Source organism: Salvia miltiorrhiza, chromosome 1 (genome assembly GCF_028751815.1).
Source record: "Salvia miltiorrhiza cultivar Shanhuang (shh) chromosome 1, IMPLAD_Smil_shh, whole genome shotgun sequence".
Lineage (NCBI taxonomy): Eukaryota > Viridiplantae > Streptophyta > Magnoliopsida > Lamiales > Lamiaceae > Salvia > Salvia miltiorrhiza.
In genome coordinates this window covers 59929493-59943695 of record NC_080387.1, presented here as the reverse complement: position 1 = coordinate 59943695, position 14203 = coordinate 59929493, and the positions used below count along the sequence as shown (strand labels likewise).

The 14203-nt window shown below is 36.0% G+C and overlaps 2 protein-coding genes across 9 annotated transcripts; one reads left to right on the top strand and one right to left on the bottom strand.

The window, feature by feature from the left end:
* Positions 1 to 3958: 3958 nt before the first annotated feature.
* LOC130999770 (pentatricopeptide repeat-containing protein At1g62260, mitochondrial) lies at positions 3959 to 8763 on the top strand. Of its 7 annotated transcripts, none has more exons than XM_057925445.1 (4): positions 3959 to 6077; positions 6791 to 6837; positions 7551 to 7666; positions 7784 to 8763. In XM_057925445.1, exon 1 carries the CDS (start codon positions 4088 to 4090, stop codon positions 6023 to 6025), a length of 1938 nt encoding a protein of 645 aa, XP_057781428.1. In that variant the 5' UTR covers positions 3959 to 4087; the 3' UTR covers positions 6026 to 6077; positions 6791 to 6837; positions 7551 to 7666; positions 7784 to 8763. The 7 variants fall into 7 exon arrangements, with proteins under 7 accessions (XP_057781428.1, XP_057781398.1, XP_057781405.1 ...); XM_057925415.1 differs by having other exon boundaries at positions 7760 to 8763; XM_057925422.1 differs by lacking the exon at positions 7551 to 7666.
* Positions 8237 to 12376, bottom strand: LOC130999810 (mitochondrial ATP-independent inner membrane protease subunit 2-like). 2 transcript variants are annotated; one of them, XM_057925474.1, is made up of 6 exons: positions 12167 to 12376; positions 10972 to 11135; positions 10446 to 10629; positions 9730 to 9836; positions 9520 to 9646; positions 8237 to 8478 (listed from the first exon to the last, which is right to left on the bottom strand). In XM_057925474.1, exons 1-5 carry the CDS (start codon positions 12239 to 12241, stop codon positions 9565 to 9567), a joined length of 612 nt encoding a protein of 203 aa, XP_057781457.1. In that variant the 5' UTR covers positions 12242 to 12376; the 3' UTR covers positions 8237 to 8478; positions 9520 to 9564. The 2 variants fall into 2 exon arrangements, with proteins under 2 accessions (XP_057781457.1, XP_057781447.1); XM_057925464.1 differs by lacking the exon at positions 8237 to 8478 and having other exon boundaries at positions 9375 to 9646.
* Positions 12377 to 14203: the final 1827 nt, after the last annotated feature.

The window sequence follows — 14203 nt, the reverse complement described above, 5'->3', positions numbered from 1 at the left end:
CCTAAAATATTGATACGTATTTCAAGCTTCCCCTAAATTTGTTTACTGAAAGATTGGTTCGATCCATGTGTTACGTTTTTAATATCATATTTTATGTTGTACGATCATAATAGAGTATGTTTATGTAGTTATTCAAGAAAAGGATATGATGTTTAGTACACATGATAGGTGTCCTGTCGTTGGGAATGAGATTCAGTGTACCACATTTTATGTTCCATTTCGTGTCCCACTTTTAATTCTATTTAATTTCTTATATATATTTTCTTCAATTTCAATTTTATATGCTTTAGTTTAATTTTGTGATTATTAACTAGGATTTATTTCATTAATATAGGGTATATAATTATTTTTTATCATTTAATTTCTCTTTTATTAGCTAATAATAGGTTGATAAATTCAAAGTGATGGTATATACTTTTTTAAAAAATTAATTTTTTAAAATAAAAATTAAATATAATTCATAATATTATAACAAATTTTATTTTTATAAGCAAGGGACACAGTGGCACACATAAAATTGTGGGACTGAATCTCATCCCGTGTTGTTGATAGTTAAATTATGATATGTAATCACATCATGCGAATACGTCAATACGTTGATATCCATAATAAGTGTGGGATAGATACTTATACCACTCTAATATGTTCTTTGCTTCAAAATTCAAAGTCTTTTATATGTTATCTATTATTCATATTAATTTTTTGGATTTTGTACATAATTTTTTTATATATATATTATACCAAACATGATATTGATGTCTAATAAATTAATAGATATTGCAGTTAAAGATATCACGTCTTATCTCATATCACAGTCAAATACAGTGGCGGATCCAGGGGGGGCTAGGGGGGGCTTCAGCCCCCTCCCAATTTTTAAGTTTTTTTTTTTTTTTTTTTTTTTTTTTAATATAGATATATATATATATTCTTATTATTTTGTTTTATATCTATATATGTGTATATAAATAGAAAAATACAAGAAAAAATATAGTAATACATTATTTATAGTATCCAACTATCCACATTAATTGCTCAACACATTGAGTTATTTATAGTATCCAACTATCCACATTATTTTTATCATTTTTTCTTTCTTAGTTAATTTTTAATGTTAAATTTGAGTCAATTCTAAAGGTAAAAGTAAAATTACTAATTACTAACAATGAAAATTAGTTTATTTGTTTAGAAGATGAAACAATTTTTTTTTAAGAAAAATGAATAAAAGTACGTCTTTATATGCTTTCAATCTACTTGAAGTTGAATTAATTGAATTGCGAACAATTATCTTATTATATTAAGTGATTGTTGAAAAAATGCATGAAAATGAAGTGTACGGAATGCTCAAAAAAATTTGCTTCGGGGGCTCCCGCCCCCGAACCCCCGTGTAAATATTTTCAAACACCATAGTCCAATAAATTCAGCCCCCCCTAACATTGAATCCTGGATCCGCCCCTGGTCAAATATATCACGTCAAATATATCCAATGTCATTTCATAAAGTTTAAAGTATGAAGGAATATTGGCGGATAATTATATATTAATTGTTGATGCTTTTTATTTCGTAAAACTTTATAATTAGTAATAATTATAAATTTAAATATTTTGAATGATCATTTATAATCTTTAATAGATTTCATACATAAAATTATCCAATTTATATATAAAGTAAACAAAAAAGTATTCCAAAGATTAATATATATATATATATATATATATATATATATATATATAAAAGAAAAAATAATTTTTATGTAGGAATACATTTTTTTTTTAGAATTACAAGAGTTATATATCTACACAAAGGTGGAAAACAACCAGCACGTAGATGAGACCACTATCCACATAAAAGTGGAAAATTATCCGCATGTAGACGGATTGAACCCAAAATCTTTTACAAAAGATAGTTTGATGGTGATGCATATCAAAAACTTTGCAGTGTGTGGCAAAGTGTCAAGAAAAGATAAGGCAAGACTGTTGTTGTAGCTTGGGATGACGGATCTTCTTTTGTTGATTTTTTTGTTTGTTTTATTTTAGAGGGTATTGACTATTGAGGTGGTGTAATGGAAAAATGGATTATGTGATTAGCATTTAGCAGTAGGTTTCTAAAATGGAAGATAAAGCTAGAGGAAAATGATTAGCGGTAGTTTTGCAAAATGAATAGCAGTGGTTCCAAGTGATTGGTAAATTGGGATTATATTTGGGGGAAAATTAATTTTCAAGTTAGAGGCTATCTATATTTGGAGTTATTTAGAGGTGATTCATGGTTAAAGTTATTTTACATTGATTTTGAAATAAGGAGATGTGTGATGTTTATATCGTAATGTTCTCAAATTTACTTTTGAGTTCTAAAATTGTGATGAATTCACAATTGATATTGGTTGTAAATTCGAATTTTAAAATTATAAATAATTTTAATTATAAATTTTTGAGTTTAAAGCCAAAATTTACAAATATGAATAATTTTGATTGTAAACTCAAATTTTAAAACTGAAACTCACAAATAAAAATAGTTTTAATTGTAAATTCAATTTTTAAAATTGTACTAATTCACAGCTAAGAATATTTTTAATTGTGAATTTTAATTTCGAAGTTAAAATTTACAATCAAATTATTTGGGATTTGCGAATTGTAGAGGTAAAATAGTAGGTGCGATTACTCTTCATACTTATTTAATTATTATATATATATATATATATATATATATCTGATATTCTTCAAAAAATATACTACTACTAGCTTATAAAGATAAATGCAGAGGAAAATATAGATCATCTTTTCATTGGGCCTAACATTTGCAGCCTCTGTCTCAATGCAGAGGAAAATATAGATCATCTTTTTTGGGGTTGCAACTTTGCTAAACATTTATGGGGTTTTCTTTTCTCATGGTTTGAGATGGAGGTTCCATTTTTTCATGATATTGGCAGTTTCATTATCTTTGCTATGAATTATAACGCAAGTGCGCAGGTGACAAGCCTTTGGCGTGTGGGCGTCGTTACAATTCTTTGGGGTCTCTGGTACTCTCGTAACCAATTGATTTTTCAAAATGTTGTGGCCTCACCTCATGCTTTGATGAAGCTTCTTAAGATTTCCTTTTTGGAGGCTGCGACCAATTTTAAATTAGGAAGCATGGCGAACTCGGTGTTTGAGCTCGGGATCCTTCGTCGCCTTGCTGTTGCAGGCAATCCGCGCCCTGCTCCGGTCACAATTGATGTGGGCTGGACCCTTCCTTCTCCTTCTTGGCTCAAAGCCAATATCGACGGGTCCATTAGGGGTAATCCTCCGGTAATGCATGCGGGTGGTGTGGTCAGAAATGCCTTTAATTCGGTGGTGGCGTGCTTTCACTTTTCGGCAGGAGCCGGTTTTGCCTTTGAGGCGGAACTTTTTGCTTTTATTATCATTCTTGAGAGGGCTGCTGCTCATCAATGGTATAACCTCTGGATTGAATCTGATTCAACATACGTTGTTAATGTCTTCAATAATCGTGAGGTTCCGGTCCCGTGGCGTTTTCGGAGCAGATGGCGGGCGGCGCTTAAAGGTGTGGAGCACTACAACCTCCGTTGCTCTCATAACTACCGGGAAGGTAACAAAGTTGCCGATTACCTCGCTTCCTCTCTTTCGCAGGAAGGGTTTTGGCTTCATTCTATTCCTGAGATTGCTCAGCTGGTTTTCGATGATGTACATTCTTCCTTTGTTCGCATGGTGCGATAGCTTGTCCTGGGTTGTTTGTTCGGTGCTTGGTGGGAACCGGGGAGATTTGGGGGTGATGGTACGGCCGGAACTTCTGAAGTCTCCTCAACTCAGTTTCCGCAAAACCTTGTTTCTTTCATGTTTTCTTTGTATCTAGACGGGTACTCTTTATCCTCGTTTTGAGGTTTTAATGAGGCCCGGCCCTGGTCTTCTCTTTGGGTTTTTTTAGGTTCCATTTTTTTTTAATAAAATTTCAATTCAGCAGCAGCTTATAAAGATAAATGATTTAATTCACGAAGAAATAAGGTCTTCTAATATTAGCAGATCAGCAACGACTCACAACTCCGGCGTCTCCGGCGCCCACTACCGCCTCTTCCGTCGCCTTTTCTCATCTACGACTGATGCTTCCAAGGCTCTGGAGCAGACGGGAATTTGAGCTCTATGGTAATCGGGTATTCTCGACTCTGAGAACTAGCTTGTCCCAAGTCCCTCCCGAAGTCCTCTCTGCTAATAAAAAGATCACAGCGTTGATCCGAAGCGGCCGCCTCGATGACGCAAGGGAATTTTTCGATGGCTTGCGGCAGCGGAACACCGTCACTTGGAATTCAATGCTCAGCGGCTACGTCAAACGCCGTGAGATTGCGAAAGCGCGGCTGCTGTTCGACGAAATGCCTAAGAGGGACTTGGTGTCGTGGAATTTGATTATTTCGGGTTATATGTCGTGTCGGGGAAGGAGGTATGTGGAGGAAGGTAGGTACCTGTTTGATAAAATGCCTGAGAGGGGAGTTGTTTCCTGGAACACTATGATCAGTGGGTATGCGAAGAATGGAAGGGTGGATGATGCATTCAGGCTGTTCGACACTATGCCTGAGAAGAATGTGGTTACTTGGAATGCAATGATCACGGGGTTCTTGGATGATGGTCGCGTGAAGAGAGCTTGTGATCTTTTTAGAGCAATGCCGGAGAGAGATGCTGCTTCGCTTAGTGTAATGGTGTCTGGACTGATTGAGAATGATTATCTTGATGAGGCTGGAAAGCTTTTGCTGGAATACGGGGAAGTGGGAGAGGGGAGAGATGACTTAATCCGTGCTTATAATACTTTGATTGCTGGATATGGTCGGAAGGGAAGGGTTTGGGATGCTCGGCGCCTTTTTGATAAGATACCCCTGTCCAGTGATGGCCGAAAATCAAAGTTTGAGAGGAATGTGGTTTCTTGGAATTCAATGATCATGGCCTATGTTAAAGTTAGGGATATGGCTTCTGCAAGTGAGTTGTTTAATGCGATGGAGAGCCGGGATATTTTTACGTGGAACACAATGATTAGCGGTTATGTTAATGCATCTGATATGGAAGCTGCTGTGAAACTTTTCTTTGATATGAAAACACCGGATGTTTTTTCATGGAACTCGATCATCTCAGGGTATGCACGGGCAGGGAAGATGAAACTTGCTCTTGATTTTTTCCAGAGAATGCCTCAGAAGAATCGGATTTCTTGGAATACTATGATAGCTGGATATGAAAAGAATGGAGGCTTCAAAGAAGCAGTGGAACTATTTGTTTGTATGCAGGCGGAAGGAGAGAAACCGGATAGACATACTCTGTCTTCCCTTCTTAGCATTTGTGCTGAATGTGCAGCCCATCATACGGGCATGCAAATTCATCAGTTGGTATCAAAGATAGTTATACCGGATAACCCTGTATATAACTCTCTCATTACCATGTATGCGAAATGTGGGGCTATATCCGAAGCCAGGACAGTTTTCGATGAGATGGAATCTCAAAAGAATGTAATCTCTTGGAATGCTATGATTGGAGGGTATGCCTCACATGGGTTTGCAAGAGAGGCCTTGGAACTTTTTGAATCAATGAAGTGCTTTAAAGTGAAGCCAACATATATTACATTCATATCAGTTCTGAGCGCGTGTGCTCACGGTGGTCTAGTGGGTGAAGGCAGGTCATATTTCAAATCAATGGTTGAAGATTTTGGAATTAAACCAAGAGTGGAACACTTTTCGTCCCTTGTGGATGTAGTTGGTAGGCATGGGAAGCTTGAGGAGGCGATGGATATCGTTAATAGCTTGCCAGTTGAGCCGGACAAAGCTGTCTGGGGGGCACTTATGGGTGCTTGTAGAGTGCACAACAATGTGGAGCTGGCCAGAATTGCAGCTCAAGCATTGATGAAGCTGGAACCGGAGAGCTCTGGCCCTTACGTCTTGCTGTATAATATGTATGCTGATGCTGAAAGATGGAATGATGCGGATGAAATCAGGATAATTATGGAGAAGAACAAAATTAAAAAGGAACGTGGTTATAGCAGGGTAGATTCTAGTTACTCATAATGTTTGTGCTCCTTCTGGAAACTATAGTAGAAGCAGAGGGATTAACTCACAGGTATTTTATTTATCTTTCCTCTGTAGTTTCAACATGCGTGTATGTATTGTCTTCAATTGTAGTTGGTTGCCAATCAAAATGCAAGATTCTCTGGTCATAAAGTATTGAATTGAAGTTAACTGCTGGGTTAGATGCGAATTAATTCATCCGAGATGCTTATTTTTCAGCATTTTTGTTGAGCTATTGTTGCCTGACACTCTATCTAATGGGGTACAGTGGGCCACTAAAAGATACTATAGCATATGTTGAATGGGTAAAGGAAGACAACAGTTTTCTGACATATTGTTCAGATCTCTCTGGCTATAAACGACCATCCTTTCCCATGACTGAAATTGTGTTGCTAGCCATCACCTGTACAGGCCTCATTGTTGTAAATTTCCTTTGGGAGTGAGATACCACTTGACACCAAATATATCATTCTTCAAGTAAATTCCACAAATGGAAGCAATCTCAATCTCTCGCCACACACACACACACACACAAGTTCCCCCAGAGCCATTGTGTTTATTTTTTTCAATTGTAGCATGCTTCATACATTCTTTGAGTGTTAATGTACTTGAAGTGAACTTAATGATTGCTATGTAGATCCTAGGAGCTGAAGTATTAGAATTTTCATTGTATTTATACTGCAGAATCAGCATCTTTTGACCTGTTTTTCATGATTGTTGGAAGAGGGCATATCTAATCTCCCTTTGCTTGATCCTTCATTGCAGGGTGCACATTTTAAATGGAGGAGCAAATAAGATTCAAACTTTATAGGGTATGGCAAACTCCAACTTTACTCTACTAGATGTGAGAAATGGTACGGTTCTTTAAGTCATAATTAAATCTGTACGCAACCATCTGCTCAAGTTATCTCATGTGTACCTTAAGTTTCGTGGATTGCACGGCCTGAGGTCTAATTCTAACATGTGCTTTAGTTATTCTGTAATCCTGAGGTTTCACTTATTTGTGGATGTAAATCATTTTATAAGCCTGTAGTTACTTGGGAATATACCAGTAACATATGTTCTCATCGTATGTCATTTGTCTTTTGCCAGTTTGATAAATTTATGTGATTCCACAAATTCAGTTTCCTTGAAATATTTTACTGTTTTATGTATTATCTAGGTATTATGAAGTAAATCACGTACAAAAGTTATTGTTTCACTTCAAATTTTTTTTTTTCAGCAATTAGTTAAGCCTTTTGTGTAATTAGGTTATCGGATGCCAGTCACTTCTTATCGTTTGGCTTATCTGAGACAGATGCAAGGCCATTTGGAACTTGCTATTAAATCACATCCTGTGAATATCATGTACTATGGCTTTGACATTCATGAAGACAATATCTCATTTTCTTGCCTTTGGTTGTTAGAAATGCATTAGGTTACTGTGTCAACATGGTTTTCCTATCATAGATGTGATACATGGTGAATTTTTTCCTGTTCGAGGTAAGTAGTAAACATGTTTAGCACTTATCTTTCTTCTGTTTAGACCTTCAGACCCTTTAGCTGATGCTGATAAAGAGAAGAAGACAGTTGTATTGATGTGCTGTACAGGTGGAATTCGCTGAAACTAGATTGATCACAATGTTCTTGGCATTGCCCTGTGTGCGTATTTTTTATTTTTTGTTGTTTCTGCTTAGTGATGATCCTAGATAGTGTTTACATATTCTTTTGATTAAAACAATTGTTGAATTGCAGTGCTTAATACTTTCCCTTCGACAGACGTTTCAAAATATTGTATACTCTAAAGGGAGGCGTATCTAATTATCTCGAGAATGAAGGTCCTGTTGGATGGGTCAGGAATCTATTTGTTTTTGATGCTCGTCTCTCTCTACCACGTTCTACATACAAGCCAGAAGTCAGTGCTGAGGAAAGTGGAAAGCAACTGGTGTCTTTTCATTTGCTAAATGTTACAAGTATCTGAGTTGAGGCACTGCAAATCTTCAAGGGAACCTGCTCTTCCTGTAAGTTTGGTTTGCAAATTTGGTTTGTTTTTGTCTCGGCTATATCTTCTATGGAAATTCCTCAGAAATTGCTCAAAGTGGAACACTTTGGTAGATCAGCTTGAACATTACTACTTAGATTATTTGCCCTGAAAAACTATGGCCAATGAGAACTCTCTCCAATACTACTTGATCTGATGCTGATCTTGACCGTTGCATGATGAAAGTCGAATGACATACAATCTGATGCATTTCATGGTTCATTTAGAGGGAACAAGTTGTGAGTAGCTCCCAGTAAACAATGCCTGGCCCGTGCTACCCAGAATCGAGATCTTGAGCTGCGGAGCAGCTGAATAATGTACAGTAAAGGAAAGGGAAGTTAAATTCTGTTTGCAGTGATCTCATCATCCTCTGATCAGAACAAGAATGCCATTTGTTGCTGTACAGCTTCTGTCTTCTGGAATTCATCGGAGTCTGAAAAGGATTCAGAAGGATTAAATCTTGAGAGTTTCTGAGGTTTTACTAAAAATTGAATACTAGGAATCTTGAGAATCCGTCGCATAGAATTTGTTTGATGAAATTGGTGATTTGTTTAATCTGTGTGGTTTCGATAGGCTATTATATAGAGTTGGAATTTCACAAACAAAATCATGTAGAGCGATCATTGTGTTATTTGTTATATTCAGTTACAATTAACATGTGACAAAACATCAAATTGACATACAAACATGAATTTATGTTTGGCCAAATTTACTTCAACGAGCTTATAAGCTCCAACAATTTATATGTGATTTTTCAAAAGCTTATTAGTTGGTAATATATTTGAATAATTAAGCTTATAAATTAGAGAGAGAATTTTATGCTAGTGAGAATAATTAAGATGAATGAATTTGAAAAGGTACATGATAGAAATAATAAATCATGGTTGAAGTAAAATAACTATTGCATATAAGATTATCAAAATACAAATTGATTTAAAGAAACTTATTTTTTGGAGAGCTTCTTGAAGCTTATTTTTATAATTTATAAATTATTTAGAAACTTATTTTACCAAACATTTTAAAAATGCTTATAAGCTCATAAACAATTTATAAGCTGTTTTAAAGTGTTTATAAAATCAGCCAAACACCCTCTTCATCGGATCTAAAAAGATACCAAGTTATTAGTATTACATAATAGTAATATTTACATAAAAACTAATAGTAGTAGTTAATAAACTATAAGTTTGATCCGATAAATATGCTAACATAATCTGTATATAATTATCGTGTACAAGAAAAATATAAATAGCTTATAATATGAATATTAAGTTAAACATAAATGATTTACGGTTGAGCTTACAAATTAGCTCTTCTAATTTTACCCATAACTCAGACAAACAATATGAAAGCCGAAAGCTTTCACAGTATAGCCCTTAAAAAAGCTTGAAGAATTTTCCAATATCCCATACACAAGACGCAGGAAAGAATTTAGCAGGCTACCATCCCATAAAAGACGCATGTTCAGTTAATTTACCACACTTATTTCAGGCCTAAGAATTGGGAAAACTTGGTGGAGAATCTACTGTCTGTTATTCTTCTTCAACTCGTCAACATCAAGTTCCACCGCCAGCACCGGAGAATCCACAATTGCACTAAGATCACTGAGAACAAGTATTATCATTAATCACTATTCACAACCAGAAAACCATCATAGTTAGAATTTGTATAAATTAAAAAATCTAACCTATTATTCACAGGCCCGTGATCTACATCATTCTTTAGGCAATATATAGCTCTACCAACTATGTCGCTCAGAGTAACTGGACCAAATGATCGACTATCATAGGAGTCCTGCCAACACACCAAGAAAAATCCAGTGAAGGGATAAAAATGAAGGCGAGCACAAATCTCTGCCTGTTGGTATAGAAAAAAGCACATCTCTAGCATAATTGGGTCCTCCAAACATTTATATATTTACCCTGAACAATTTAATAAATCATGTGTAACTACACCCTCTTCAACGAAGATGAAGAAAGTTATAAAGTGAAGCACCAATGAAGTTCAATCCATTTTGGAAATGTTACAAGATCATTTTCAAGGATGCAGTATCTTTATCATGTTTAATTGACTCAATGCAGAAAGTTTCAGTTCATAAAATCAACATTCAAATCAAGTATTTGAATAGCTATACACTGCAATGTAGCATGTATTTCCTCATGAAGGTCAAAGAGCAATCATTATCCGGAGTAGTTCAAAAATGACAACTGCTCATAATAAAAATTATTTTAGCTAGCAGAACGTCTGTTAAGGAAACAAAAGCAGATGAACCATTCGTTCATCAGAAGACTTCTTCTAGAACCATATCTCAACAAATGAAAAGCAAGTGGAATGAATGGAATCTAGTTAGGAAACATACATGGATAGACTGGAAAGAAATATTCAAGCATAAGCAGCATATACCTTGGGTTTTGAATCTTCATTGTCGGCTAGTACCCAGCACTCATTATCCTCAAGAACGAAAGGTTCATCTTTTTTATCAGTGGAAGCCATCTCGTGTCCCTCAATGGCAGCTAACCTCCGAACAAGATACTTGTCTGAGTTCATGGGGTCCTTCAGCACTACCAAGTCTCCAACAAAAACATTGCTAACACAAAAGACACATGCTATCAGCCAGTCGTATCATTTCTGCTGCTGAAACGTCTATATCTCTTCTCATGTACATATAGAGATGAATCAGATGATAAATAACAGATGTTGTGTATAATTTATAGTTAGCACCCATCGTTCAATGGCAGAAACTTTCAATTAGCCCTCCAAGTAAGGGTTGATAAAGAAGTCATCAATAGAGATAGCTAAAGTTCGTGAACACCACTTCATGTGAACTACTTGAAGTCTTGAAAAAAGAAAAACAAAGATATTCCTAGGAGCTAACTTAAAGGTATAGAAATAGAGCTAACCAAACAAATCTGGAAAACAAAAGACGTACGTGGGATCTGCATACGGAATTCTCCGAACAAGAAAAGTTCCAGCTTCAGTCCCGATTGTTGGAGCCACCTCTTCCGCTTTATTCTGATGCAAAAAAGTCACCTTCCCTACAAGAATAGTTTTCACTATGGTATCAAAGCATTTAGCATCCACACGTCCATGGGTCTGCAACACATAAGATTCCTGAGGTGAAGCATAATTCCTACAGCCCAGACAAGGATAATAACAGATAAAAAGTCATCATAGTATAAGCTTTGCATCATCAAAAAATCTATTGCAAGCTGAAGAGTCTGGCTATAATTTAGTTAAATATCTCCACACAAAACGATTGAGAGTACAAACTATCAAACACATTAATTCAACAATTTTTTGAAATAAGTGTGATAGATTTAACCACAAACAACTAGGCCTCCTTGCTTTGATGGATTACTAGAAACTATTCAACAATGTCCGGTGTTTATTATTCCTGATTTATAAATAAGTGGATAACCCAAAACTCTTGATTATTTTGGTTGTATCCACCTAAAGAGGTAATATACTATGTAGTATGTACACATCTCTTTTTTCTTAATGCATCAAAATAAACATACGATCTATATTTTAATTTTATCACATTCAACATTCTAATCATCGCTATCTACCTACCTACCAAATTTGAAGGTCTAGAGGGCAATCGCTGAAAATGAGGAACAAAAAGCCAAAAATAAGAAAAAGATTACTAGATTTCTCTCTTGCTAAGAACTCAAGGAAAATAAGGTGCGAATCTGGGCAAGGATTCCCTGTGATAAGATTAATCTTACTATTCTTCTATCTTCACCATCCTTATTTTTGACCTAAGGATCATAACTACAAACCAACATCCTAAAAGATGGAAGAAAACAGAGAGTAAAGAAAGAAAAGAAAACAGCACACAAACGGACACATCTAACAAATCCAATCAAATTTTTAGCCACTGCAACCGGAAAAAATGATCGATTCCGCACAAATGAGATGTTAAAGCGACAGGGAAATTAAAATCAATATTTAGTGGGAAGACAAGAACAATGAAATACGCTAATCCCTTCAACCGCTGTCCAGAAAAGGAGAAAACTAAAAAGAACAAAACAGAAAAAATGGAAATTTCCCAATATACACACTCAAATATATATATACATAGATGTGATCGGAAGCATATGAACCCAGAAAAAATGCGTTACCTTCTGATAGAGAGAGAAGGAGTACACGACTTTGGTGGTGACGTAGCGCAACCAAGTTGAGAGCGACGACGCCATTGCAATTGCAGTTCAATTATGTGAAGAGAACTCAGATTCCAGCCCTCAGCCCTTAAACCCTCCCAACTTTTTTCATTTTTTCTTTTTTTTGGGAATTTTGTGGTTTTATTGGTATTTACGTGGAATTGTGTTGTTACTTCAAAGACTACGTGTTTTTTTTTTTTTTTTTTTTTGAGCAAATAGTTTAAATTAGTACTAAGACATATCATCCAAATTAATATTTTCCCAATTCAACTCAATATTTTTGCCTATAAATACATTTTTTTTACATTTCCATAGAAATCAAATTGAAATATCTTTTTCTTGTTATATTTTGATATTCTTCTGAAATGAGTTTTCCCTCAGGATTATTAAATATGAGCACGTAATGGGATATAACTTTGAAATGGATAAATAACAAATAATATGCCCATTAATATTGTTCTCACACACAATTTGAACATATTAAGAGGGTGTTTGGCTAAGCTTATTTTAAAAAGCTTATAAGTTCTTAGAGCTTATAAGATGTTTCAAGAGCTTATAAGATGTAATTTTAAGAGCTTATAAGTTATCAAAGTGTTTGGATAATTGAGCTTATAAGCTAGAGAGAAATTTTTTTGCTAGAGAGAGAAAATATTTTTTTAGAGAGAGAAAATCGAAGAGAAATGAACTTAAATGATTAATGATGAAAATAATAAATTATAGTTGAAAAATATTTATAAAATGATTGTTGCATATAAGATTATAAAAAAATAAGTTGGGGTAGTGGAACTTATTTTTTGATGAGCTTATTTTTTGAGCTAATAGGCTGTTTAAGAGCTTATTTTGCCAAACACTTTGAAGAAACTTATAAACTCATAAACAGCTTATAAGCTGTTTTAAGGAGCTTATAAGCTCAGCCAAACACCCTCTAAGTCGTAACATCATAAGTGCATTATTTTGGATTAGAGCAAGTGGGCCAAAATAAATATAGCACATATGACATGAAACAATTGATGATGAGTTGATGATTACATTGGTGTGGATAGGGCTGTGCATCGGTTCAAAACCGAACCGAACCGACCCAATTTATAAAAACCGAAACCGAACCGAACTGTGAAATGGTCAAACCGAACCGAACCGCTGAAAGGTCAAAAACCGACCAAAACCGAACCGGTCTAAACCGATCGGTTTCGGTCGGTAACCGAACCAAACCAAATTATTTATCTTTCTTTTCTCTTTTCAATCATGCAATTTCAACCAAGTTCAGCCACATTATATCATCTCTAAACAAAATCAAAATAAAATAAAAAATTGCATCACCTATCAGCATCACCCAGAAAAAAATAAACAAGCAACAGCGTCGTCGGACGCGGGATGGCGGCAGAGGAAACGCCGGGTGAAAGGGCAGCGTCGACGCAGGCTGGCGGAGGAGGAAAAGTCGGGGGAGAAGGGCATCGTCATCGGACGCGGGCTGCTGGCGGAGGAAAAGCCGGGGGAGAAGGGCAGAGCCGCCGCCTCGCTGGTCTGCTGCTGCGTCAGCGTCAATGTCGCCGGTATGCTCCTGCGCTGGCCTACTGCTAGTCGTCGGCGGAGGATGAGTGGTGTCGCCCGCCCGGCGCGGCGCCGCAGTTGCAGGAGGAAGGGATAGGAGGACGAAGGGAGGCTGTTGGCTGAGTAAAGTTACAGGACTTCTAAGGCAGTGGGGCGGCGGATAGTTCACAATACTTAGGGTTTTCAAATGTTAATTATGTATTTATATTTTCGTATATTAAATATATTATAAATAATATATTTAATAAAAAATATGTATGCATCGGTTCGGTTCGGTTCCCGACCGAACCATGGGACGAGAACCGAAACCGAACCGACATTTGATCGGTTTACACTTTCAAAAATCGAACCGAAAACCGACCCAAAAATCTAAAAACCGAACCAAACCAAAAATGATCGGTTCGATCGGTTTTTTCGGTTCGGGTCGGTTTATGCTCACCCCTAGGTGTG

Bases quoted from the DNA above. Each gene is read 5' to 3' on its own strand.
- LOC130999770 (XM_057925422.1), top strand. From the start codon at position 4,088: ATGCTTCCAAGGCTCTGGAGCAGACGGGAATTTGAGCTCTATGGTAAT.
- LOC130999810 (XM_057925474.1), bottom strand. From the start codon at position 12,241: ATGGCGTCGTCGCTCTCAACTTGGTTGCGCTACGTCACCACCAAAGTC. The intron at 11,136-12,166 runs GTAACGCATTTT...TATGTGTTGCAG, and splicing joins CCTTCTCTCTCTATCAGAAG to ACCCATGGACGTGTGGATGC. The intron at 9,837-10,445 runs GTATATGCTGCT...GTGTGTTGGCAG, and splicing joins ATGAAGATTCAAAACCCAAG to GACTCCTATGATAGTCGATC.